The 25858-nt window shown below is 49.4% G+C and overlaps 2 protein-coding genes across 2 annotated transcripts in view; both read left to right on the top strand.

Moving 5' to 3' along the window:
- The window catches only part of LOC122395647 (Down syndrome cell adhesion molecule-like protein Dscam2), a 65088-nt gene extending 43263 nt beyond the window's left edge, over positions 1-21825 (top strand). Inside the window, exons 11-28 of the mRNA XM_043393411.1 lie at positions 6980-7267; positions 11069-11188; positions 11262-11435; positions 11505-11801; positions 11863-12224; positions 12301-12672; positions 12744-12930; positions 12998-13285; positions 13357-13626; positions 13698-13929; positions 13993-14169; positions 14237-14403; positions 14499-14669; positions 15278-15445; positions 16817-17007; positions 17091-17448; positions 17796-17853; positions 18964-21825. Of these exons, the coding sequence (XP_043249346.1) occupies positions 6980-7267; positions 11069-11188; positions 11262-11435; positions 11505-11801; positions 11863-12224; positions 12301-12672; positions 12744-12930; positions 12998-13285; positions 13357-13626; positions 13698-13929; positions 13993-14169; positions 14237-14403; positions 14499-14669; positions 15278-15445; positions 16817-17007; positions 17091-17448; positions 17796-17853; positions 18964-19048 (3965 nt within the window). The 3' untranslated portion in view covers positions 19049-21825. The remainder of the gene's footprint in view (positions 1-6979; positions 7268-11068; positions 11189-11261; positions 11436-11504; positions 11802-11862; positions 12225-12300; positions 12673-12743; positions 12931-12997; positions 13286-13356; positions 13627-13697; positions 13930-13992; positions 14170-14236; positions 14404-14498; positions 14670-15277; positions 15446-16816; positions 17008-17090; positions 17449-17795; positions 17854-18963) is intronic.
- A 405-nt stretch (positions 21826-22230) lies between these two features.
- Positions 22231-25146, top strand: LOC122395654 (protein dpy-30 homolog). Its single transcript, XM_043393423.1, has 3 exons — positions 22231-22354; positions 22472-22548; positions 22953-25146. Exons 1-3 carry the CDS (start codon positions 22339-22341, stop codon positions 23190-23192), a joined length of 333 nt encoding a protein of 110 aa, XP_043249358.1. The 5' UTR covers positions 22231-22338; the 3' UTR covers positions 23193-25146.
- Positions 25147-25858: the final 712 nt, after the last annotated feature.

Here is a 25858-nt window from a genome sequence, read left to right as displayed (position 1 = left end):
CGTACACGAATTTATATTAATTTGCGATTGTACCGCGTGCTGGTAACGAACAAAAAACGTACCGACGTCCCGGGAAGGCAGCCATCGATCACGGGAAGATACCTCTCGGCGGATGTGGGACGGTTCGGCTCCATTATGGAGACCTGCGCTTCCCGATTCTTGCTTCCTACGTTTCGAAGTCCTCCTCAGAAATAATTATAATCGTGGTCTCGATATTCCCGGTATAACCTCGCCAACTCTGAAAAGATATAGAGATTTCGTTAATGGATCCTCGTCGGACGGGGGATTATTTTTGGAGGGTTTTTCGGGGGTACTGCCTCGGGAGGTCGGTCGGTGCGTTTTTCAATCGCTTTGTCTGATTTCAGTATTCTCTCTCGTAACATCTTGTTTTTCGCAGTAATCTTCATAGTATTTATCGCAGTAACCTTCATATAATGTTAATCGAAGGCGACTGCCGTCGTCGCGCCGATGATCGAGCTGCGCGATCGTCGGTTTAGCGCGTAGTAGACGGGGAAGGTAAGATTATCGTCGGTGACGACGGCAGGTAAGGACACGGTCCATCCCGCGAATGCAGCGAGACGATGGCCCGTGTTTGTTCTTCACGTTTTCCGTATTGCTTTTTCTTTACAGTTTTTTAAATAACGTTGTTCCACGCCTGAGTATCCCGATCCCGTAAGCAGCCGTCTCTTGATTCGCTCCATGGTCACTCGTAATCCCCGCCATCCGACGAACAAGCTCGAGGAGGCGCGTCCCCTCTCTGGTAGCTCCAATTCTCGCGACGATCGCGATTCAAAGTTGTTTTCGATCTTGCAGTCGCGCCGCAGTTGGCGCCTTTCGTGTTCGGTGACGAGGCCGCCAACGCCGGAGAGATGGCCACCGTTCAGTGCGCCGTGATCAAAGGCGACCTGCCGGTGAGGATCGTGTGGTCACTGAACGGTCGGCCTATCGATGTCGGACTCGTGTCCGGCGACCACAGTTACGACACTCCTGACATCGTCGTGACCAGAAGTAGTAAACGGATCAGCACCCTGACGATAGACTCTGTAGCCGCAAGACACGCGGGCGAGTATAAGTGCGCCGCGAGCAACGCAGCCGGATCCGCTGCGCACACCTCGGTTCTTTCAGTAAACGGTAAACGCTTTGGTTAGCCTGAAACTATCGGGTGGTTGGTCGGCCGTGCGAAACATCGGGGGTAACACTGAGGGTGAAGGTGTGTAAATTTCTGAGCGTCCTCCTCCCTGCGTGGAACGATTTCGTTTAGGTGTCCGATATCAGCGCCGTATGCTTTCCATTAAACCGTGGTATCGACGCGTGTCCTGCTATCCATAGCGTTCTTGTCACGTCGACAGTACCGCCGCGCATTGCCCCGTTCGAAATGGCCGACAGGGCTGTGAACTGGGGCGATTCCGTATCGGCTGTCTGCACCGTAGTCAACGGGGATTCCCCGCTCGAGATCAGCTGGGCGCTGAACGAGTTGCCTATCGACGGGACACACCGGATATCCGTCACTACCACCAAAAGGAACAGCCTGCTGTCCATAGACTCGGCCAGTCCGAGTCACGCGGGCACGTACACGTGCGTTGCCTCGAACGCAGCCGGCGCAACCAGCTACTCGACGGAATTGACAGTTAACGGTACCTACGATTGACACCCGAAACGAACACTGACCATCCGTACGTCATCCCTTCGTCAGCTCCTTCGTCAATCTCCACGTCCCTGTTTACCGCGTTCTCGCGTCGAGGCACGGATCAACGAAAGGTGTCGGAGTAACTCGTAGGACTCGCCTTATCGCGTTTCTTTTCGCGGATCGTTGCAGTCGCGCCGCAGATAGCTCCGTTCGTGATCACCGAGGAGCCGGCGAACTGGGGCGATTCGATTTCCGTGGTGTGCGCCATTCTCAAGGGCGACTTGCCGATCGAGATCACCTGGGCGTTGAACAGCGAGCCGATCGGTCGAGAACGCACGGACATAAACATCCTGGCGACCACGCGAAAGAATAGCATCCTCAGCATCGAGTCCGTCGCCGCGAGACACGCGGGGGAGTACACTTGCTCGGCGTCCAACAAGGCCGGAGCGACCAGTCACTCGGCTACCCTGGCCGTGAACGGTACTTTAGCTCACAAGAGGCGTCCTTGGACATTTTCCTGTTCGCATCCTTTGTCTCTGGTCATTGTCTCCCCGTTGGCTCTAGTCGGTGGTTAGGGATCCCGGAGTTCGGTCGAAAATTTTCGTCGGCTATATCGGTCCTGGTCGCTCGTAGACAATCACGGATTCTTTGTTCGTCCTAGTTGCCCCCGAGATAGCTCCGTTCGTGATCAGCGAGAAACCAGCAAACTGGGGAGACACGGTCACAGCAACCTGCACCATGTTGAAGGGTGATTCTCCGATTCAGATCGAATGGGCTCTCAACGGCGAACCGATCTCCCACGATTATCCCGATATATCGATCGCGACCAGCAGGCGCGTCAGTTTGCTGACGATAGACGCCGTGACGGCGAGTCACGCCGGGGAATATACGTGCGTGGCCAGCAACGCCGCTGGTGGAACGAGTTTCACCGCGACATTGGCCATCAATGGTACAATACGTGTTCCTTACTCCAGCCCCTCGGTTTTTGCTTTATTTTTCTCGATGCATGTGCGACACTCGATTAGACAGCTTTCCGACATATCCCGTTCGCGATCACCACCGTCCAACGACGATCCTCCCTCCGATCCTTTCGTTTCGTCGAGATAACGTCGTGATCTTCGATCAGGTGTGTCGTAGTTCTCGTTGGGCACTCCCAGGTAAATTCGTCTAAGGTTCGCGACCACCCGCGAAACGATGGTCCCCGATTCCGTTCCCAGTCGGGAGTCAAACAATCTCTGCTGTTGTGCTGACCGCAGTTGCACCGGAAATCGTACCGTTCGATATCGGAGAGGGGCCAGCAAATTGGGGGGACACCGTCACAGCGACGTGCACGGTATTAAAGGGCGATTATCCGATCCAAATCGAGTGGGCCCTCAACGGGGAACCGATTTCTCGCAATCATTACGACATATCGATCATAAATACCAGCAAACGCGTCAGCCTTCTGACGATCGACGGCGTGGCAGGGAGACACGCCGGGGAGTACACGTGCTCCGTCAGCAACGCAGCCGGTGGAACGAGTTATTCCGCATCTCTCGCCGTGAATGGTACAACACCTTCCTGTATTCTCGTTCCCTTAGAGCCTTCTATACTTTTCTTTATCTGCCATGCATGCCAGCAGCATATCGTACCTACACCTTCCTCCGATCCCCTACACCGTCGAATAGGAGAAAGGTCGTCGCGTTCGTTTCGTTCGTTGCAACTTTTCCGTACTTCCGGTGCTCGGAAACGTCGACACACCGTCAGCTTTATCGACGTAACGCCATTGATTCGCACTCACCGTGTCACCAAATATGTGCAGCAAGCGTCGAAACCGAGTAAACGATCGGTACGACCAAAGGCAAAGAACTTTATTAAACGTTAAAAGAAAGATTACAAAACGATAGTTCTAAATTAAGGGCGCCATCTGAATTCTCGAGGTTTCGACGCGGACTGTAATTATTCTCGTTAGGGGTAGCCGTCAGCAGCGACTATCGATGAACGACGTTCGCACGGTCTCGTGGTCGCAGCGAGCAATATAAACGCACCAATTAATTAGCACGATCGTGGCTCCATGAATGTTAAACGTAGTTTCGATGTCCTTGTAGTTGTGCCGCACATAGGGCCATTCTCGATCAGTGACGGACCGGCTAACTCGGGCGACATGGTCTCGGCGACCTGTTCCATAATGAAAGGCGACTTTCCGGTAGTGATCGTGTGGAAGTTTAACGGTAGAACGATAGATATCAACGATCAGGACGTAACGATCACGAGCATCAATATGCGTATGAGCGCATTGAGCATCGAGTCCGTGGCAGCGAGACACGCGGGCGAGTATACTTGCGTCGCGACGAACAGAGCTGGAAACGTCAGCCACTCGACGACTCTGGCCGTCAACGGTACCTATACCTCAAGAAGCACGCTTGCACGTCAAACGAATTCTGCACAAGCATCGCCTTAAAAAAAAAAAAGAGTTGAAAAAAAAAAATGAAAACTAAAAAGAAATGCACACCTAACATTTGCCATTCCTCGTATCGCTCGACGAATTCTATGCCTTTGTACCATTGAGATTCCTTTTCCTCGAAACGCCACTCTTTCCCCTACGCGAAAGGACGAGAATCCGAGAAAGGTGTACCGAAGGTTCGAACGTCGTCGTGTCCCGTTTCTTGAAACCACGCGATATTAGCCGGACTGCGGTCGTTTTCTCACAGTTGCGCCGCAAATCTTCCCGTTCACGTTCGGCGACGAGCCGGTGAACTCGGGCGAGGCAATCTCGGCGACCTGCTCGATCCTGAAGGGAGACTTCCCGATGGACATATCGTGGGCGTTCAACGGCGTGCCGATCGACGCCGCGAGCACGGATCAGTACTCTATCACGAAGAGCAAGCGGCTGAGCGTGTTGGCGATCGATGCGGTGGCCGCCAGACACGCGGGAGAGTACACTTGCACAGCCTCGAACAAAGCTGGAGCCTCGAGCCACGCGGCGGCGTTAGCCGTGAACGGTAATACGCACGCATGTGTGTAGACGCTCGTCTGTTGGGTTTTCGCGTACCCGTCTCCGGGAAACTCGAGGAAAAGCCCCACCTTTTTCTTTTCTGTTTTCTTTCATTTCCTCTCTTACACCATCCACCGCTATTCAATATTCATACCTGTCCCGTTCTGTCGCGTCGACACCCGGGGGACGCGTGTAACGCTCACCTGGCGCGCCTCCGATCGCGAGTCAACAACGGGGACGCGCCTGGACTCTGATTGGATCGGTTGGTTCCTCCGTGGCCGGGATACGTCGTATCCGTTCTTGTGGTCGGTAATTAGGTTAACGAGGTTGGTCGTCAGCTCATCGATTTTCCGTGGACGTTTTCAGTCGCGCCGCAAATCGCGCCGTTCTCGATCGGCGACGAGCCCGCGAATTGGGGCGAGGCAGTTTCGGCGGTCTGCACGGTCGTAAAGGGCGACCTGCCGATCGAGGTGTCGTGGGCTCTGAACGGCGAGCCGATCAGCACCACCAATCACGGCGATATATCGATATCGAGCACCGGGAAACGAGTCAGTCTGATGACCATCGAGGCCGTGAGCGCCAGGCATGCCGGGGAGTACACGTGCACAGCCTCGAACGCAGCTGGAGCGACGAGCTATTCGTCCATCTTGGCCGTCAACGGTACAGACATGCACGAACCGCGTTCCCAGATAATACTCGAACGAAACTGCTATCATTACCTCTCATTGGCACAGGCTATCTCCTTTCCGTTTAATTAACACAGGAACTTATGTCTTTTCCTTTCTCCTCGTATCGTTCCCCTCCTCGTACGTTTTACTCAACACGGACTTACAGGCTGACCGACGCCGGATACAACCGTGAATCGGAAAGTATTGAATAGCTCTCGGGTGTTGTTTCCAGTCGCTCCGCAGATAATGCCGTTCACTATTGGCGAGGAACCGGCGAATTGGGGCGAACAGGTCTCCGCGATGTGTAGCATCATGAAGGGCGACTCACCGATCGAAATACAGTGGAGTTTAAATGGAGAACCGATCACGCGCTCCACTCATCAGGACATAATTATCACGAAAACTGGGAAAAAGAACTCGGTCCTGATCATCGATTCCGTCACCGCGCGTCATGCCGGAGAATACACGTGCGTTGCGAGCAACTTGGTGGGATCCGTCAGCCGTTCCGCAGTGTTATCGGTGAACGGTACTACGCAATAATACCATTAAGGCATCTCGCACAAATCTCCCGTCGAATCTTCCCCGATAAGTCGTTCCCTAAACTCCCCCGCGACTTCGTTGGTTCTCCGGTCGTATCGGTCATCATCGAGCACCAGTACGTTTTCTCGTCTTCTTTCAACGAAACGTCTCTATGTGGTTGTTCGTCTCATAGTATCTCCGCAGATCGTGCCTATCTCCTTCGGCGACGAGCCCGTGAACGCCGGAGACACTGTCTCTGTACAGTGCGTCGTGACCAAAGGCGACTCCCCTCTGGAGATCAGCTGGACCTTCGATAGCCAGCCGATAAGATCCGATCGAACGAACGTGATCGTGTCCAGCTCCGGGAAACGCGTCAAGCAACTGACCATTGAGTCCGTGGCTGCTAGACACGCCGGGGAGTACACCTGCGTTGCCTCGAATGCCGCTGGATCGACCTCGCACTCGGCCAAACTGGACGTCAACGGTACACGCTCCTCGACGATGCTTGGACACCATCATCCTCCTGACTGCATTCCCATCTACTGATTCCTTCGATTCCTTCCGCTCCTCTCGCTGCACAGCCAGGACAGAGTCCCCAACAGCTAGCCAAAGATAGAAAGTGTCGAGTAAATATATTAAAGGTTATATTAACTCGTTTTTCCCAGTCCACCAAGTTTCGTTTCTTAGACAACGAGAGTCGTCAGATTGCTGGTTTCATAGAAATTAGATTCCATATTTAAATGCATCGCAGGTGTTATAAATAACCGCTGTGACGTCGTTAAGCGCGTCAGCAGCTGTGCATACCAAATAACGGAATCCTCTATTTGCAAACTTGAGATTTTGGAGCCCGAGAGAACGCATTTGGCCTGCTTTCGGGGAGGATTCTGTCCAACCGTGCACCGGGCAGACCCCGCTCGACGTTTTTCTTTCGTTTATCCCAGCTTTCGGTTCTCGTAGCGTTCTCAGTTTCGTTTGAACTTTCTTTTCTTGTTTTGTCCCCCGGTTGCAGTGCGAAGTAGACGGTGCAAGGAAGCTAGAAAATTCGAACAAAGCGAGCGGTCCCTCCGGGTCGATTCTAACCGTGTTTCTCTGGTCGGACTGCTGCGTGCTGCGGGGTCGCGTGACCGTGGTTGCAGACGCGACCGACGCAGATCTTTTTCCTTTTCAGTTTCTTCTCTTTTCTCGTTTCAGTCATTCCGACATTAGTGCCGTTCTCGTTCGGCGAGAAACCGCTTAACTCCGATCAGGTAGTAACGGTACCGTGCGCCGTGCTCGAGGGCGATCCACCCTTGAAGCTCCGCTGGACCTTAAACGGTCATACGATTTCGCCGCACTCTGGAATCTCGATCGTGGATCTCGGCGGACGGGGCGCCATACTCAGCATAGGATCCGTCCAGGCGACGCACGCTGGAACGTACACGTGTATCGCGGAAAACCGTGCCGGAAGGCACGAGCTTTCGGCCGATCTGGTTGTCAACGGTGCTTAAACAGATCCACAGCGGTTTAAAACCCAAACGTGACATGTATTGTTTAAGTTTGCCATCCTCCTTTAAGTTTGCCATCCTTCGCGATTCCATTCCAACCCGTAGCCAAGCCTTGCTTGATTATTATTCAACGTTTCCCCTTTTTTATATTCTGCTTCCCTCGGTTCGATTCATTCCGATGTTCGATCGGTTCGATCGCCACCCTCGACGGGGCTCGATTTATTCGTGGACGGGTCTCGTTTCTTTAATGCTCCCAGCATCCCCGACTCGCGGTATAATCATTTTTACTCGTGACGTTTCCACCAGGTTGGTGGCTGGTCTCGAGGTGCAGCGCGTCCGGACTCGACCGACTCGCCGTTTCGTCCGAAGCTCGATTCTCGAGCTTTGCCAGCCGCGTTAAACGAAACCCTGCTAAACGATATGTCTGTTTTCTCCCCGTTCCTTCTGTTATATCTGTGCCTGACTCTAGAGTCTCTCTCTCTGTCTCTGTCTCTCGGCAGTCTCTCCGCATCTGCAGCCGTTCTCGTTCGACGAGGCCAACTCCGGCGATCTGATAATCGTCCATTGCGCGGTCGTAAAGGGGGACACGCCGATTTCGCTCAAGTGGTTGTTCGAGGGACGCCATTTAGAAGTAGGCGACGGAGTGGGTATCACCGCGTTGGGGGATAGAGTGTCCGCACTGACGATCCCCGCCGTCAGGGGAGAACACGCCGGAGAGTATGCATGCGTCGCCGATAATCCAGCCGGTCGTGCTAGGCACAGCGCCCATCTCAAAGTGAACGGTACAGAAACGTGATCACTCACACAGAATCATACGGCATCATACACCGAATACAAGGCGAACGCGACATATTACATGAAAACGAAACCGGCATGATGATGTTGTCCGAGGAGTACGCGTAGCCAAACAGCAAATTAAATGCCAAATACATACGTTGTTGTGCGTGTTACGTTACGTTGAGATCGGCAACATGACGATTGTTATTTATTTTATTGGATACGCTCATGTGCGGTCGTAGTACGAGTAGTAGTCGTATATTTTGAAAGAACGAGCAACGTCTCTACTGTCTGCTGTTGATTGTTGTAATAGCATATATACATACGTATAAATATATATATATAAATATGTTTGGAAGTCTGCATCCGCTCGACTGTCCATCTTTCTTTCTTACGTAATATAATTATCCTCCCGCATCATCGTTTGTTTCGAAGTATCGTCGTTTAGGTAGGTCGCTCGGCCGAGTGTAGCTTTTGGATCACAGTCCCATTCTCGTTATCCTTCGGCTACCAATCGTCAAAGGTAATTTATCCTTAGCTGGGGACGAGATGAGTTTCCCATCACTCTCACCTTCGGTCCAATTCTGTTTCTCTTCTTCTCTCATTTTTACGCGGGACACGTACACATAGTGCACACGCATTTACGGCAGACGGGGGTCAACATTATCATTTTTTTTTAAATAACTATTTTATAATTTTCTTTTATATATACTGTTACAAAGAACAAATCTGGGACCGATGAACTAGGACTTTAGTAAGGGAAGAGTTAATTTTCGCCCCCGTCTTCCCTACACACGCGTACTATCTTTCACCGTCTTTTCTATTGGAATCCTTTCTGTGATCCTGTTCGGGATATCTCATCGACGAACGAAGGTTCTCGCAGAGAGAAAGACGAATCGTTTCGCTGTCGTGAGCGCGCGTGCAGCCATAATTTCGATACGCCTGTCGACGACAACGGGAACGGTCAAAGTAGGTTTCGTGCCAGAGGGGAGAAGACTACCGAGAGATCAGGCGAAAGACAAGAGTCGTGAGAGAGTCTCTCGCGGATCGTAGGGAACCAACGAACCGATGAAAGTCGACGATGAATATGACCACGAGACGGTTCAGTCTACCGTGATGAAATCGGAGAACGGAATCGCAGGACCGTGATGGGTACACCGTGGATCTAGCCTAGCGCCTATCATTCCAGTCTTACCACGGATCAGTCCGTTCGATTTTGGGGATCAACCGATCTATGCGGGGCAGGCCGCCCAATTGGCGTGCATGGTGCTGGTCGGTGACACTCCCATCAATATTACCTGGACCCACGAGGACCAGCCTCTGTCGCAATTCATGGGGTACAGCATCGGGAAACTCGGCCCACGGACGAGTATCATGCTGATCGAGCCGGTAACGCCGGAGCACGCTGGACGTTACACTTGTATCGCTAGCAATCCGTCGGGCAAGACGGTGCAAGAGGCGACATTACGAGTTCACGGTTAGGGCCAGTGTAATGGGAGCATTGAATGATTACTGATAATTGAACGATGATTGAATAATTCGGAATGAAAGCAACCGCGCCGGTCCCGTGAGAGTATTTGATTGCAGGCTTGATTGATGCATCTCCGTCGTTGCCGAAGCTGTCGTGTTACCTTGGCGAAGCTTTCTGGATTTCATTTCTCAGCGGAAGAGTTTGACATAACGCAGTGCGTTGCTTTCGTCGCCGTGGACGACCCTCTTGCGCGCCGTTCCTTGTTTATACATATACAAATATACATATATATATATATATATATATATATATATTTCTCTCTTAACATATATATATATATATTTTTTACTATGGTAATTTTTTTGTATATACTTGTCTCTGTCTATTTTATGATTTTTCGTTTGTACCGCGTTTCTATTCACCCTTTCTGGTACCGCCTATGTTTTTTCAGCCGAGTAGCAAACGCAAAGTTACGCCCAGAGTCCCACGTGTGTTCCCGTTCCCCCAGTAAGTTGGTTGAGCTTTACCCGCATCGTATTTGTGGCTAAGCATTTCGCCTCGTTTGATTTCCCTGTCTCGTTGTCATGCTCATCGTCGCTAAATTTCTTCGACGACACTTTTCGTTGGCTTTTAGGTTCATTTGGCCGCGACAACAGATCCAGGCACATGGATAGGCTACACACCCATATTTTTCTTTGCTCGTTGCGCGACTCTCATCGCGTCTCACATATACCCGTCACGAACTTTAGCCGATGGATCGTCGCGATCTCTCAGCGACGTCCTCTCTAGGTCTTTACGATCGAGCTGCGTCTCTCGTGATCACTGTTCGAGTGTCGATTTTTTGTATACCTCACCGTACCCCCGTCGCGCTACAACGTGTCCTTGTTCCAAGATGACCGACCGACCATCCGATCTAAACCTGAGAATCACCCTCTCGACCTGTGCCTAATTCACCACAAATATGATACCTGTTCTCACCTTCGCCTCGCCCACCCGCCTCTCACCACACGTCTCGCCTCGTTCATTTTGTGTACGTGCATTAGTAGCGATAGTCGATAGTACTAACACGCATGCGTCTCTCATTAGACATTAACCGTAAATCACTTTTCAAGCGGTGCAGCATGATGGACCGTGCTCGAGTATCGTGGGTACTATAGTGTTTCTTGCATGCGCGGCGCCGAGCTCCTTCAGAGCCGCGACCGCAGTGTCTCTCTATCTGCCTGGTTGACCTTCTTATTTTTTTTTCTTCGTGCCGTAGTCACCCGCATAATTATCTCGAATTCCCGCATGTCGAACTGTCGCAATGTTGTCGCAGTTGCGGAAGCGAGTCGCGTTTCGTTCAGCATGCGACGGAACTTACTTGTCGTGGCTCCAGTCTCCGGGCCTCTCTCTAAAAGATCTGTCAAAGATGGACTACCAACGATGGTTCCCAAGTTTTGTAGGAACTATGGGAGACTCGAGCCCACGATGCGACTCACTCCCGGATGAACTGCCGATTGGTGGATGCGCCGAGAGAACACCTTGATTAACACGTTCGTTCTGTAACAGTACCACCCCGTTGGATTCTGGAACCCACCGATAAGGCATTCGCTCAAGGCTCCGATGCTCGCGTTGAATGCAAAGCCGACGGTTTCCCCAAGCCTCAAGTCACCTGGAAGAGAGCAGCTGGTAACTATTTTTCCGTCGATTCCGTCGCTACTCGTGCTTCCACGATATCTCTTTCTCTACTTCGATATTTCAGGGGATACGCCGGGCGATTACACCGACTTGAAACTGAGCAACCCGGACATTAGCGTGGAGGATGGAACCCTGTCGATCAACAACATCCAGAAGACGAACGAGGGCTACTATCTTTGCGAGGCTGTAAACGGAATTGGCTCCGGACTCTCTGCTGTGATTCTCATCTCCGTTCAGGGTAAGCTGCTGCCTCGATTCCCTCCCTTTCGTTCGTTATCGAAGTTAACGCGAACCCTTTCGATTTAAGCTCCACCCCACTTCGAGATCAAACTGAAGAACCAAACTGCAAGACGCGGGGAACCGGCTGTACTGCAATGCGAGGCTCAAGGCGAGAAACCGATCGGCATTTTGTGGAACATGAACAACAAGAGACTGGACCCGAAGAGCGATTCCCGTTACACGATTCGAGAGGAAATTTTGGCCAACGGTGTATTGTCTGACCTGAGCATCAAGAGAACCGAACGTAGCGACTCCGCCCTGTTCACCTGCGTTGCCACCAACGCTTTTGGAAGCGACGATACCAGCATCAACATGATCGTTCAAGGTATGTCTAGAACGATTCCGATACTCGTGTCGAGATACCAATCGATTAAATTTTATTACAGAGGTACCCGAAGTTCCGTACGGCCTTAAAGTTCTCGACAAATCCGGACGATCGGTTCAACTGTCCTGGGCAGCACCCTACGACGGCAACAGCCCCATGAAACGCTATGTGATCGAATACAAAATCAGCAAAGGTTCCTGGGACATCGACATCGACAGAGTACTCGTACCTGGATCCCAACAGAACGTAGCTGGCGTTTTCAATCTGAGACCTGCGACCACCTATCACCTGAGAATCGTTGCTGAGAACGAAATTGGCGCATCCGATCCTTCTGACACCGTCACGATCATCACTGCCGAGGAAGCACCCGGTGGCCCACCAACCTCTGTTCGCGTCGATGCCCTTGACCAGCACACTCTTAAGGTGATCAGTCGTTTAATGCAATTTAGAAGTAATTCTGATTATTGAAAAAACAAAATCGTGTATCGAATTTCTGCAGGTAACATGGAAACCACCCCCGCGCGAGGACTGGAACGGCGAGATTCTGGGATACTACGTTGGCTACAGACTATCTTCCTCCGAGAAACCCTACATGTTCGAAACCGTTGACTTCTCGAAAGAGGATGGAAAGGAACATCACTTGCAGATCATGAATCTTAAGACTTACACCCAGTACAGCGTGGTCGTTCAAGCCTTCAACAAAGTTGGATCCGGACCGATGAGCGAGGAACGTAGACAGCACACCGCCGAAGGAGTACCCGAACAACCTCCCCACGACACCACCTGCACCACCCTCACGTCTCAGACTATCAGAGTATCATGGATGTCACCGCCCCTCAGCGCTGCTAACGGAGTAATCACTGGATACAAAGTTAGTAAACATCTTAGTATATTTTCATACCAAAGGAATACTTTCCAAACAAACAAATAAATTCCTCGCAGGTTATTTACGGACCGTCCGACAGCTGGTACGACGAGAACACGAAGGACACCAAGATCACCTCCTCCAGCGAAACGATTCTGCACGGACTTAAGAAGTATACAAACTACAGCATGCAAGTCTTGGCATTCACCTCTGGCGGCGACGGCGTAAAATCTGCACCTATCCACTGCCAAACCGAACAAGACGGTAAGGAAAAGAAACTAGAAGCATGCAGTGATCTAACAAGTTGCGACTCATGATTTTTTCCCCGCAGCTCCCGAAGCACCGATCGCGATCAAAGCTCTGGTTATGTCCGCCGAATCCATCCTCGTCTCGTGGCGCCCACCCAGCCAGCCCAACGGAGTGATCGCTCAGTATACCGTTTACACAAAGGCAGACAACATGGAGGAACCTACTAGCCAGAAAGTACCACCGAACCAACTGACACACGAGGCGTCTGGACTGGACAAGCAACGTAGATACGATTTCTGGGTGACCGCCAGCACAAACATCGGCGAGGGCGAGGCTTCCAAGATCGTGGCATTGGCACCGAGTGTTCGAGGTACTCGCGATTCCACAATGGCTTTTTCCATGTTCGTTCACCGAACTGTAACTCACTCACGATGTTCCCAGTACCCGCAAAGATCGCATCCTTCGACGACAAATTCACGGCTACCTACAAAGAAGACGTCAAACTGCCCTGTCTCGCTGTCGGAGTGCCCGCGCCGGAAGTGACATGGAAAGTACGAGGAGCCGTTCTCCAATCGAGCGACAGACTGCGTCAGCTGCCCGAGGGATCCCTGTTCATCAAGGAAGTCGACCGTACCGATGCTGGAGAATACTCTTGCTACGTTGAAAACTCTTTTGGCCACGACACCGTCACTCATCAGCTGATCGTCCACGGTGAGCTTCGCGATACCTGCGACTTCCGTTCTTGGAGAACTCGATGGTCAATATTCGACGTTGCTTTGCAGCTCCACCTCACTCCCCGCAAGTCACGCTCACCGCCACGACCACCAACTCGTTGACGATGAAACTCCGACCTCATCCCACCGACAACGCTCCGATCCACGGATACACCATTCACTACAAACCCGAATTCGGCGACTGGGAAACCGCTCAAATCAGCTCGACCGCTCAGAAATACACATTGGAGAATCTGTGGTGTGGCTCGCGATACCAGATCTACGTCACTGCATACAACGGGTAATCGTCTTCGCGCGTCCCCGCGGTTGGACGAAGTTGGTGATCGTTGATTGTACTCTTTAGAATTGGAACCGGCGACCCGTCCGACATGTTGAACACGCGCACCAAAGGCTCGAAACCGATCATCCCGGAGGCGGCTAGATTCATCGAGGTATCCACGAACAGCATCACCCTTCACCTGAGCGCCTGGTCCGACGGTGGCTGCCCCATGTTGTACTTCGTCGTCGAGCACAAGAAAAAGTAAGAGAGAACCGAGGCGTTTCGAGACGGACGGGAATTTAACCTGCGCTCGTTTCGTACGATTCAGGCACCAACAGGAATGGAATCAGGTCTCGAACAACGTGAAACCCGGCGGAAACTTTGTCGTTTTGGATCTGGACCCGGCTAGCTGGTATCACTTGCGCGTCACCGCTCACAACAACGCTGGCTTTGCCGTGGCCGAGTACGAATTCGCTACACTGACCGTAACTGGAGGTGAGTATCGTCGAGGATCGCGCGTAAAGGCAACGGCACTCGTAGCCGGTGCTAATGGTGGCTGGATTCGATGGTCGCCATATTTTTTGTTCCAGGCACCATTGCACCGGCCCGCGAGCTACCCGACGTAAACGGTGGTGGCAACGACGAGGATCCGATGAAAATTTTCATGGCGAACTTAAATCTGGTCGTGCCAGTGGTAGCAGCCATTCTCGTTATAATCGTTGCCGTCATCGTGATCTGCGTTCTCAGAGGAAAGGGCCATGGTAGCGATAAAGGTAATCTGAGCGAATCTGTTGTTGTTTTTTTAACGAACAGGTACGATCGCACCGCCCGTACGAAACGGAGGTAACGACAATACAGACGTCAGGCGTTATTTCCCGTGGTTGCCCAGCTGGCTTGACGTAAACGTGGTGGTGCCGGTCGGAGCTACGGTCGTTGTAATTATTGTAGGCATAGTGGTGATTTGCGTCGCGCTGTCGAGGAGAACTCGAGGCCCGGAACAAACACGGCTGCGAGGTATCTCATCAGCCGACGAGAAATATTACGAGGGACAATGTATACCAATTTTTTTTTATTATTTTAACTTGCTAAGTCACACAACAATTGGACGCTCGTCGTAAGGACGATTTCTCTCGATGGTGTCGAACGATGTTCGCGTTTCGTAATAAACCGATAAAACGGTCCGCGTCGCGTCGAGAAATTGCACCCTTCCGACGATCGATCCACGCGTTCGCCGCCCTACATTCGGAAAATCCTCTACTCGCGCGTTTTCCAGTCGTAGGTGTCGGTGGACCAACAATGCAATCAAGTATCGAGTACTTAATGTCGACGACCCGCAGGTTCGCGTTCATTCGAGTTGTTTATCTTTTAGACGACGTGGTATACCAACAAACCGGAGTAGGCGGTGCTACCCTCGACAAACGCAGACCCGATCTTCGCGACGAGCTTGGCTACATCGCACCACCGAACCGCAAGTTACCACCCGTACCCGGATCCAACTATAACACCTGCGATCGCATCAAGCGAGGTACAGTGATAAGTAAGCCACAACTGCCTACAATATGACTTTTAGCTAAATTCCAATTAATTGTTTAGATGTTGTCGCATCGGCACGATAGCGTTACCGTTTTTATTTTTACGTGACACGATCGGATCGCACAGAAAACATATTAGACTCTCACCACTGCCAGACAGTTTCGTAACCGATACGTCACTCAGTCATACACGACTCGCGGATAGAAAAGATAGACGTACATGCGAATCTCGAGTTCCGTCGTGTCTCTTCTATCCGCTGAACACACCCAGACACCATTTATACACGCGTTCATCATAGACATTGCCAGTTCTGTTTCATTGTCTGCCTCGCTTAAAAATGTTCTTTCTATACGTATCGAGATGTATGTTCAACGGAAACGAATACTCTTCTCCCTCGTTTGCGCTTATGACAACGCTGCGCGTACCAAGTCTCCAGTACGTGCGATTACCGTTCACCGGTGACCCCAAGTATCCTAGTCAAAGAAACAATCACCCGAAATGGCAGCGAGCCAAACACGAATCCCGGTAAGCGTCAGCCAGTCGTACGACCTTTGTAGTATATGTTCGATAGGTGGAACAGGCTCGATAAGGAGTCACTCGACGTGGGATCCGAGACGACATATGTACGAGGAATTGAATCATTGCGCACCGAACCGAAGATGCCCACCCCCGCCACGTATGGGCAGTGCCGAAGCTCTATCCCACAGAGGTTGGTAACAGTAGTTAAAGACCCGAACGAAGCTCTCGTTCTTCCTTCGTGTCATCGAATCGAATACTAAATCGCGCAGCTGCTGGCTGGTTGCAGTCGGTCTTCGTAAGTCCTCTCTTCGTTCCACGGTTCACGGACCTGTGACCCCTCTGAATGCTGCACGTTCTTGCATGCTTGCGCTGGTACCCGTTTATTTCGCAAACAGATGAACACGTCGCACTCGTTGACAACACCTCTTTTTCGATTCGTTCCATTTCTCTCGACGAGGCAGGACCGCTAGCGTCCGCTCGCATCTCGTCGAGCAACGTTTCCCGCGGAACGGAAATCGACCGAAACAGAAGTCTCTTTCCATCGTGCACGAGCGGACGGTAGTGGGCCTGCGCTCTCGTAAACGTAAGACTAACGTGCACGGCGTTTGTTTCTCACGGACGTTTCTCTCTGAGCAAGAACAAAAGCAGAGGAACGCATAGGAATGTAATACGTAGGTACTCGATAATTGTAACAGTTAACTCGTGGTTGCATGCGACCAACATCTGAGAAAGATTGTCCCGTGTTTCGGAGGCGTTCGCCCGAGAAAGGAAAATTTTATGAGATAATCTTGTACGATAGATTAGTTCGATTCGGCCCACAACGGCAGTGTCTACCCTGAGTAATCGTTTCTTTCAGGCATGGAGGATGAAATTTGCCCGTACGCCACCTTCCACCTTCTTGGATTCCGCGAGGAAATGGACCCCACCAAGGCTATGCAATTCCAGACCTTCCCCCACCCTGGTAATGGACATTCTGGCACCATGGGACCACCCGTCGGCCATCCTACCAACGCCTCTGCTCACAGCCGCTCTGGATCTCAATCTATGGTATCCATCACGTTTCTTTACTGTCTCTTTACATCGTTTAGGGGGAACTCGAGTGATGATCGAGGATGTTTCTCTGTCCCTAGCCACGTCAAAACGGTCGCTACTCGCGAGTACCATCCCAAGGAGGCGGCAGCGGAACCCACAACGTTTTCTCCCCCGAATACGACGACCCAGCAAACTGTGCACCGGAAGAAGATCAATACGGCTCGCAATACGGACAATACGGTGCCCCGTACGATCACTATGGATCCCGCGGCTCGGTCGGTCGTCGTAGCGTAGGATCAGCCCGCAACATTCCCGTCTCTGGATCGCCGGAACCGCCACCACCCCCGCCAAGAAACCACGATCAGAACAATTCCAGCTTCAACGACAGCAAGGAGAGCAACGAGATCAGCGAGGCGGAATGTGATCGCGATCAACTCGTGAACCGCAACTACGGCGGTCAGTACAAAGAACCGTGATCGAGTGGGGGACGAGAGGACCGATTCACAAAGCGAGTCTAGGCGCAGGACGATCAGGATCGGAAGGCTGTATACCGTTGTCTTCGATTCCGATTTGTCTCGATCAGTATCGTTTCGCCGAGCTTAACTCGCTCACGGTCTCCTCCCGTTGCTCGCTCTAGCGCAGTAGGCGAATAGGCATGCCGAGCGAGTCACATCGTACAAGAATGAACGAGACTCGCTCCGGAGTCTGTGTATCTAATCGTTAGCTTCCACGATTTTGCATGCTACGTGTCGTCGTAGTAGTTTACCGTTGTGTCAATCGTGCCGTGTGTTTTTCTATTTCAGTGAATGCTCGCGGCAAGGACGGCATGACCACCGAGGAGATGCGTAAACTCATAGAGAGGTCAGTAGAGATCGAGTGAGTTTGGTTAACGGTGAACGATATTATACGTTTCGCCGTTCCTGCCGCTGTGTCTCGAGCGATTTCTTGCCTCGAGAACCGTCATTGACTATCTCGAAAGTAAATTGGCCCGTTTCTCCATTTAGTCGCTTCGACTTACTATTTGACAATCGTTGTTCTCGACTCTCCGTATTCTTTGCCAGAGACCTGCTCTTTACGGAAACGTTGTCTGTCCGTGTCATTGGCATTGTCGAATTTCAATTCGATTCAATAGAAAATTCGTGGGTACGTTTCAAATTGATATAGTGGTGATCGAGTGCACGGTGGTTCCGCTAAGAACTCTGAACAACCTTCCGACAATCTGTCTAACGTATCTCTGACTTTTTTCTTGTTTCATGACTATTTACGCAGGAAGCCGTAAGTCCGTTAGACAATAATCAATATTTACAATGCAGGGTGCACTCTCGTGACCGACAGTCGAGTTAGAGATGATCATGAAAAGCTTTAGAAGTTGCGTTACATCTGTTTTTTTTAGTTAGTATTTGTGGCCACAAGAATAGGTCAGTCGATGCTTCGACGGCGTGTTGCTTCCGTATCAACGAGATCTCTACCTGGGTCGAAAGCGCTTTACTAAACCAACGTGTGTTTGCATGCAAATTGCGGTGAAACGTGCCATGTGTGATGTTCGTAGAATATACTAATTTTTTCAATAGATTGACGCGAAAGGCGTACTCGACTCGATCGGTACCGAGTTTGTTTCCGCTACAGCTGTCGCTCCTGTCGTTGCTACAGATCCTGCTGTCCATGCTGCTGGTGCTACTAACCATTTAACCACCGCTACAAATACGTTTATTTAATTCTCGTATTTATTAATGCAACGACTCGTCTCCGTATATAATTTTACTCGCGATTGCAGCTAATGCATGCGCCGCTGTACCACGTGCAGATTAATTTAGTTGCTGTCCTTTAGATGCATACCAGTTACGTTCGTTCGACGAACGTAAGAAACCGTCTGCACGTGGATAGTGATTAGAATGCCGTTGAGGTAACAGGTACCACGCGGTTAGGGTAGCTATCTCGAAGACGATTAAAAATAGAACATCCCTGTTGCAGAAACGAAGCCCCCAGCCGGCAAACCGGCGCCGGCCACGGCGGTCACGGGGGACTCCTCACACCCTACGATACTGTGGCAGTGTAACCTGTAAATCATCTTCCGTGGTCTTCCGTCTCTCTCGTCGCCGGCGGCCCAACATTCGAGAGAAGCGGAAAGAGTGCGCACGCTATCTCTCCCCCCGGTGCTGTCGTCGGTCCAATTTGCAACGATTTACGATAAAAAATTACCATCGTCGCGAGTAGATTAGATTCGGTCCATTTACATAAGGTGTACGCTCGTCGAACAATTTACACGTAGAATCAGCGTTGCGTTCGACGACGATCGTTGCCCTCCCCCTACGAATCGATCGTTCGCTTCCTCGTCCGCGACCATATCGTTTTACACACTTTTTGGCCTTTCTCTATTTCGATCTCGCATTTTTCTCGATAATCGTTTCATCGCTCATTCGTTGTTTGTTCCATCCGTCGACAAGGCCAGGTTACGAAACTGCCAAATTAATTGACTGCCGTACTTGGACGAAGGGCGGGCGTTTTTGATCGTCGGAGGCCAACGTATACCGTCGTCGTTTCGCAAACGAGAGACGTACGATATCAAATCGATCGATCTGTCGTTGGCGTTGTGGTGGCGAACACACCCGGCATGTTCGCGAACGATTGATAACGCGACACAGAGAATCCGGCACGCGACGCGTGCTCTCGGCGACGGTGAATTTTACACGGGGGTCTTTCGCGAGTTGTCCTAGGTTACGATTGTCGCTTCCAAGCACCACGAGTCACGGGAAGTAAACACGAGGTAATACATTAGTTATTCGCTTTTTTAAGTCATGGTTGTGCCACACTGCCGCTCCCCGCAGGCATATAATATTATACATACATACATATATAATGATATTATACATATATACATATATATATATATATATATACATACGATTTATAATTTCGTAACGAAGGTTGTGTCCCCCCATTTTCGGTGATCGACGGGTCTTGAGTCTCGACGTCGCGGAGAGCAAAGTCTTGGAACGCGGTTTGTTGCGATCGTGTCGCGGAGAGTGCGTCGTCGTAGTCGTCGTAGTTTGTCGTCGTCACCGTAGCAATAGCAATGACAACACACGAGGGTCGCATCGATGCCGTGGTGGCGTCTGCTGGAAACCTGTTTCGCTGCGCGAGTCGAACGAAAAATCTCGCGAAACGCCGATCGACTATCCGTTGGAAGAACGCGGCACGCTATATTAAACATACATACACACACACACACACACACACACACACACATTGGAGAACACGATCAAACGAAATCTTAACCGACCATACCACGATCACACCGCGAGTGAAAAAGAAAAAAAGAAAAAAAAAAGAAGAAAAGAAAAGAAAAAAGAAACGCAAGCAAGCAAGCACACACCACGCTCGCTGTCGATTTTTTAATCGTCCTATATAATATTTAGTCCGCTGTACACACACATATATCCCGCAAGCTAATCTCGATCAATTAATGACGTATGTGAATTTAATGATAATGCGACGATGATATTATAACGTGTAAGCAATTCGAGCAACAAGAACCGATTTAAACGTAAGTAGAATTTAAGTCGGACGGATATGGTCGCGAGTTGCGCCGTGTCTCTTTCGTTGAACGGTCACGCGTCGAGCTTGGAAATTGTTGGAACAAAAAAAAGAAAAGAATTAAATGAAACAATCGTCATAGTTTTAATAAGAAATATAAAACGCGAAATATAATTCGGATAGATGGGAAACCTCGCGCTCGACTCGACGCCAGGATACGGTCACGGCGTTTGTCTCATAGTTCGTTTTTATCACAACACTATTTAGATATATACAAATATATAAATATATATATGTATACATTGACGTTCATATGCATACGTTGTAAGTAGGTATGTCTAGGTGTCGCATTTATTTGCCGAGGCGATGCGCGAGTGGTACACCAGTCGCGAGAGTGTCATGGTCGAAGATATGCCCCGTCGTGGACGACGGTGGTAATGCCGTGGTACTTCGACCGTGAACGACATTTTCTTATTTTTTGCGATCGAGGACTTCCTACCCTCCGCTCGTATTCGCTGGCTGCGACTCGGCTCGCCGACGCACTTTTACTCATCGATGTGATTTTAAAGGCTGCGCAAAGTCTCGTGTCTCGTGTATGTGTTACGATCGCGCTCTACCACATTAAATGTAGCCATATCCAAGTCACCCTTTTACGATGTATATCACGTTTTACTCACGTAAACGCTCGCGGAGCTTTTCGCTTTTGAAGCTTTTGGAATTTAACTGCGATTAAAGAGAAACCGAAAGATATTTAACTTATTCGAATATTAACCGTGCGATCGATTGCGCGGACGCCCAGGCGCGTCCGTTCAACAATCGATATTAAATAAGATGATAAAAGAAAAAAATGAAAATTGAAACGTGATGTCCGCGGAATGTCGCTTAGCTTTCTTCTATTTATCGATCCGGGAATATTCTCGTTTGTCGTTACGGTTTGTGTGATCGATCTGGAATCGTTTTCCTTCGCAAGGTTTAACGTTACTTTTTGAAGATGCTGTGAACAAACGGTCGGTGCCGCCGTCCGCGTTATATATTATACATATATTATGCTTTATTCATTGGATGATATTGGATGTTCGTTTCGTATGTACAACAGCAGGGCGGTTCTTCGAGATATTCCTTCACCGGGACGCGTGTCGTTTTCTTTTTCGGTTGCAAACAGAGTCGGGTCGTTTTCGTAATTTGTACACTTGTGTTGCGCTCTGTGCTCGCCTTTAAATTGGCTGTAAGTTTGTATTCTCGTACATACAACGATACTCGTGTTTGTCCGTGTTCGTAGGGGCTCGAGGATCCGCTCGCAGTACACCATTTCCTCAGTATCACTGTTTTATGTTTTTGTACCAAAGTCGTAGCGTCTAACTTTACGTTAAATAAATAATACTAAAAAAAAAAGCAACAGCCTGTTTGTGACGTCAGTGCCTTAGTGTCTCCACTCTTTCGGTTAACTGCTTTGATGTGCATCATTTAAAATGAAAGATCCCGAATACTTGTAAAACTGTGTAATAACTTCTATGCTTCGCGTTACTCTTTAGATCATTGTGACGGACATCTTGAAACATGGACAACCGACCTGCCAGTTAACGTGTTAAATAAACCCCAGGGTGATCGCTTGAACGTGGTTAAACTAATTTCAGAATTCGTTGATGTCGTATTTACGATACTACGAAAGCAACGTGTCAACAACGCGCGAATTCAAATGTTTTGTGGAATTTTTGAAAAGATAGCGCGTTAGATTCCGCGCGTATGGTAACATTTGAACAGCACTCGTGCGGTGATAAGTCGTTGTAGTTGGTAGCATCATTTGTTTACACGATGGCGTCGGGCGGTGGTACGTATCCGTTTATTTTGCTTTTTATAGTCTAATAGGTAACGTTGGGCTATACGTTTCGGATGAGAACTCGTTGCATTAACGATTCTGATTAATTTGTTGCTCCCGTAACAACAGAAAACCCGACGGAGGAAAGAATCGAGCCAACGACGCCAGCACAGCCCCTCACCAATGTCGTGAGCGAACCGGCCCAAGTAAGTCGTATAACCTATAAATTTTCGCGTAATCTCCTACACCGATGTGCCATTGCGATTTGCTTGTGCGACCGATACGTCGCAAGAAATCAACATTTATCTTACGTTCTCGTGACGTAGGATTAATTCTGCGTGTCGAAATTAACAATGAGTCGTTTGTTTGAAACAATTTCGACATTTCCCGCCAATCTGATTGACAGCTGTTGTACCAATATCTGAATTTATATTCATTGATGTCATACGAGTATATTATTCGTATTTAGGTTAGTGTATTTCATTAATGCCGTACGAACCGAAAGTGTTTTTCTAGTTTCTACAAATTTTGTCAAAAGCATGGACAACATATCAATGAACGGAATGGATGGATCCCGATTAATCTTTTGTATTTTTTTCTTTTGTTACAGAGGATACTAGCAATGAATAAGGATTCCGACTTGTCCGGTGTACCACCAAAGAAATCGCGTGTTGAATTGCAGTCTCTTCCAACAAGGCAATACTTGGATCAGACGGTAGTGCCAATTCTACTACAAGCATTGTCTAGTTTAGCTAAGGAAAGACCTGCAGATCCTATTAGCTTTTTGGCCGGATATTTGCTAAGGAACAAAAGTCAATACGACAATGGTGAATCCCTGCCGACTAGTTAATGAACTGTCGTTGTATCCCTGAGTATGTGGTGAGAATCGAGCAATCGGTCGTAAGCATATACTAATTTTTCTTAGGAACAAGCCGGGCAAGGTGTATTTGTGTAATTTCAAATTTAATAAAAATGTACTAGTTTTTTTAACAAGCAATAGCTCCACTAGCAGATAACTAACAAACTTAGTTAAATGTATTGAGTTGTACAAAATATTTGCTCTTGTGTTTCTTTGATAATTACCCAGTAACAATTAGCAACTCTTGCTGTAATTGTTAAAATACTCGAGATCCACAGAGATTGAACACCTCATTAAGGAGTCTAGCGTTTACGATAATTAATACCGTACGAGTCGCTCTGCCGAGCCGTAAAATATTCGACAAAATTATTCCCTTAAAACTGTATCGATTGCCAGTACTCTACATCGACCACGAAAAGCGAGTAGGATCGTTATCGTTGGTTCGATAAATCGTAATGAGTTCTCCGTGTTCGCGTCGATTTTAATTGGAACGGCTATTTAATTGGACGCAATTAAATGTAATCGTCCAATGAATCGGCGTGAAATTTATTTTACGGTCCGATAAGATCAATAATTTGCGCGGGACACGTGACGCTTTCGATCTTGCTTCTCTAAATTACTTTCGAGGCGACGGTACTACGTTGATACTTTACCGTCTACGATCCAGGACGATTCTGGCGCTGGTATACGATAATTACGGTCGGATGTAGTGTAGTTGTTGGTTCGTTTCGCGCAGTCTGTCGCGTTAACAGTTTAACCGTGGCTGCTGGTTGTAACGACTCCCGAAGAAAGAAAATTTGTGCGGACCCAGATAACGCCGCGCCGTCGTACAAAACGACGACAACGACGAGATATCGAGGTAATTTCGTGGCGAACAATTCGCGCGGCAGCATCATCGTACCGAGTCCAATTAACGAGGTGGGATCCCATTCGAGTCCCTCGTATATCTCCTCGTTCCTTGATACCGTTGCAACCGTGCATTCGCCATAGACTCTGCAATTACTTTTATTCTCTGTCCGTTGTGCCGTGTTTTAGTTAACATTTGTAAAATGCGTAACGCGGCGCCAACATTTTTCGATCCAATTAAACAAACTCATTGCACGAACACTTAGAACAACGGACAGCATGATTTTATAGGCACGGGGCAATATTCGTTAAGTACACCGATGTATTTGCGTAGATTCAATTACAGTTATAAGCGCGGTTCTATTGTACGGGGTGTGCGTTTTAAAGAGACAAGATCTGCGAGAAGTATTTGAAATATTGTATCGAGGCAGCCAAGTATAACGAGCGGTTCGAGATCCAATCTGTAACGAGAAATATGCGTCTAGACTGCACCCTCACGGTGCACGCTGGAAACGATCGTACGATTTAAGATTCGATCCGAAGACAACCGGAAGCGCAAACCCCTCGCATGTTCTCGGGTACTCGCACCCGATGTATAGCACTGAAAATAGTTCGCATTTCCTCCCTTGATTTTTCTTTGCGCCTGTTTGCGACCAGATGCATACGGCCAGGCTTGGCCAGCGACAGTTTCACAGTTAGCGCGTTCTAGGCGGCGCGCGACAAAGAAACAAAGCCAAGTAAATCGAGTCTGTAGTTAATGGCGGAACCGTGTCACGGCTTTCGTCGTGCGCGCACAATCTGCACATTCACGCCCGCACGGCCACACGGCGCCTCGGTTCAATTGGCACGCATATTGGAATTCTATTAGCGAGATTACCGACAGTAATTGCTCGGTTTGGCGCAATATCGTACGCTCGTATGTGCCTAGCCAACAGGCTAGCGAACGTCAAACGCGGATTAAGCGCGCGCGTCTTGCGCCACGGCCCAAGCAAGCCGGGTGTATTATATTTACTATGATTATGGTAGTCGCAGCTGGGGCCCTTAGAGCTACGCCTACCAAATTGTGTTTCGCGGAACACCGGCGTTGCGTGCCATGCGAATAATCCCAATTCACAATCAAAAGAAATAAAATGAAATGAATTCTATATGTATATTTGTAGCGTACATCACTACCCGCTTTGGCTATTAACGTGTTCGTATATTAAGTAACGTCGTTCGTTTGAAATAATATATAAGTTTCTCTCTCTTTATAGAATAAACTGCCGTTTATTTGTTTGCGGAGACAATTTTGCCTGGATGAAGGGATCCAGTCGGCAGAATTGCCTAGTAAAGTTTGATCGAATTTGTTGTTGAACGCCCGATATATCACGGGGTCGCGGATTTGAATATGCACGGGTTACATTAGTCGCAGCGGGTCGCGTCAAAGGATCGAGACGTTCGGGCTGAAATTACTCGGGCTACTTGGGTGAGCGTGACTCTCGTGCGCGGGAGTTTCTCTGTGAAAATTTAATCGAAAGTTCCTACGGCTAGGAAATGAAAGTCGAGAGTAGATACGAGGGGGAGGGGGAAAAATATGCTGGAACACGGAGAATAACGTATTTCGTTGCGAAAGGAACGAAACTTGTAAGTTGCCGGATATATCGAAGGGTGGAAAACGATTTACTGGCCGTAAAAGCGCGGGGATTTCCGAATCGAGCGGAGGAGTTTTTTTTCAAATTTCTGTCCCCGAAACCGGCTACGGATTATATAAAATTTTCCCCGTAACTTGAAACTCCACCGTTAGCTCTACCTCTCCCTCTCTTTATCCCTCT

Source organism: Colletes gigas, unplaced genomic scaffold (assembly GCF_013123115.1).
Source record: "Colletes gigas isolate AHSC1104 unplaced genomic scaffold, ASM1312311v1 Colletes_gigas_Sc00001, whole genome shotgun sequence".
NCBI classification, from domain to species: Eukaryota; Metazoa; Arthropoda; class Insecta; order Hymenoptera; family Colletidae; genus Colletes; species Colletes gigas.
Note: the sequence above shows the minus strand (reverse complement) of the source record. Positions and strands in the feature narration are given on the sequence as shown.

What these genes read in the sequence shown, in the direction of transcription:
- LOC122395654 (XM_043393423.1), top strand. An exon ending in TCGTGAGCGAACCGGCCCAA is followed by an intron (nt 22,549 to 22,952) that starts GTAAGTCGTATA and finishes CTTTTGTTACAG; the next exon opens with AGGATACTAGCAATGAATAA.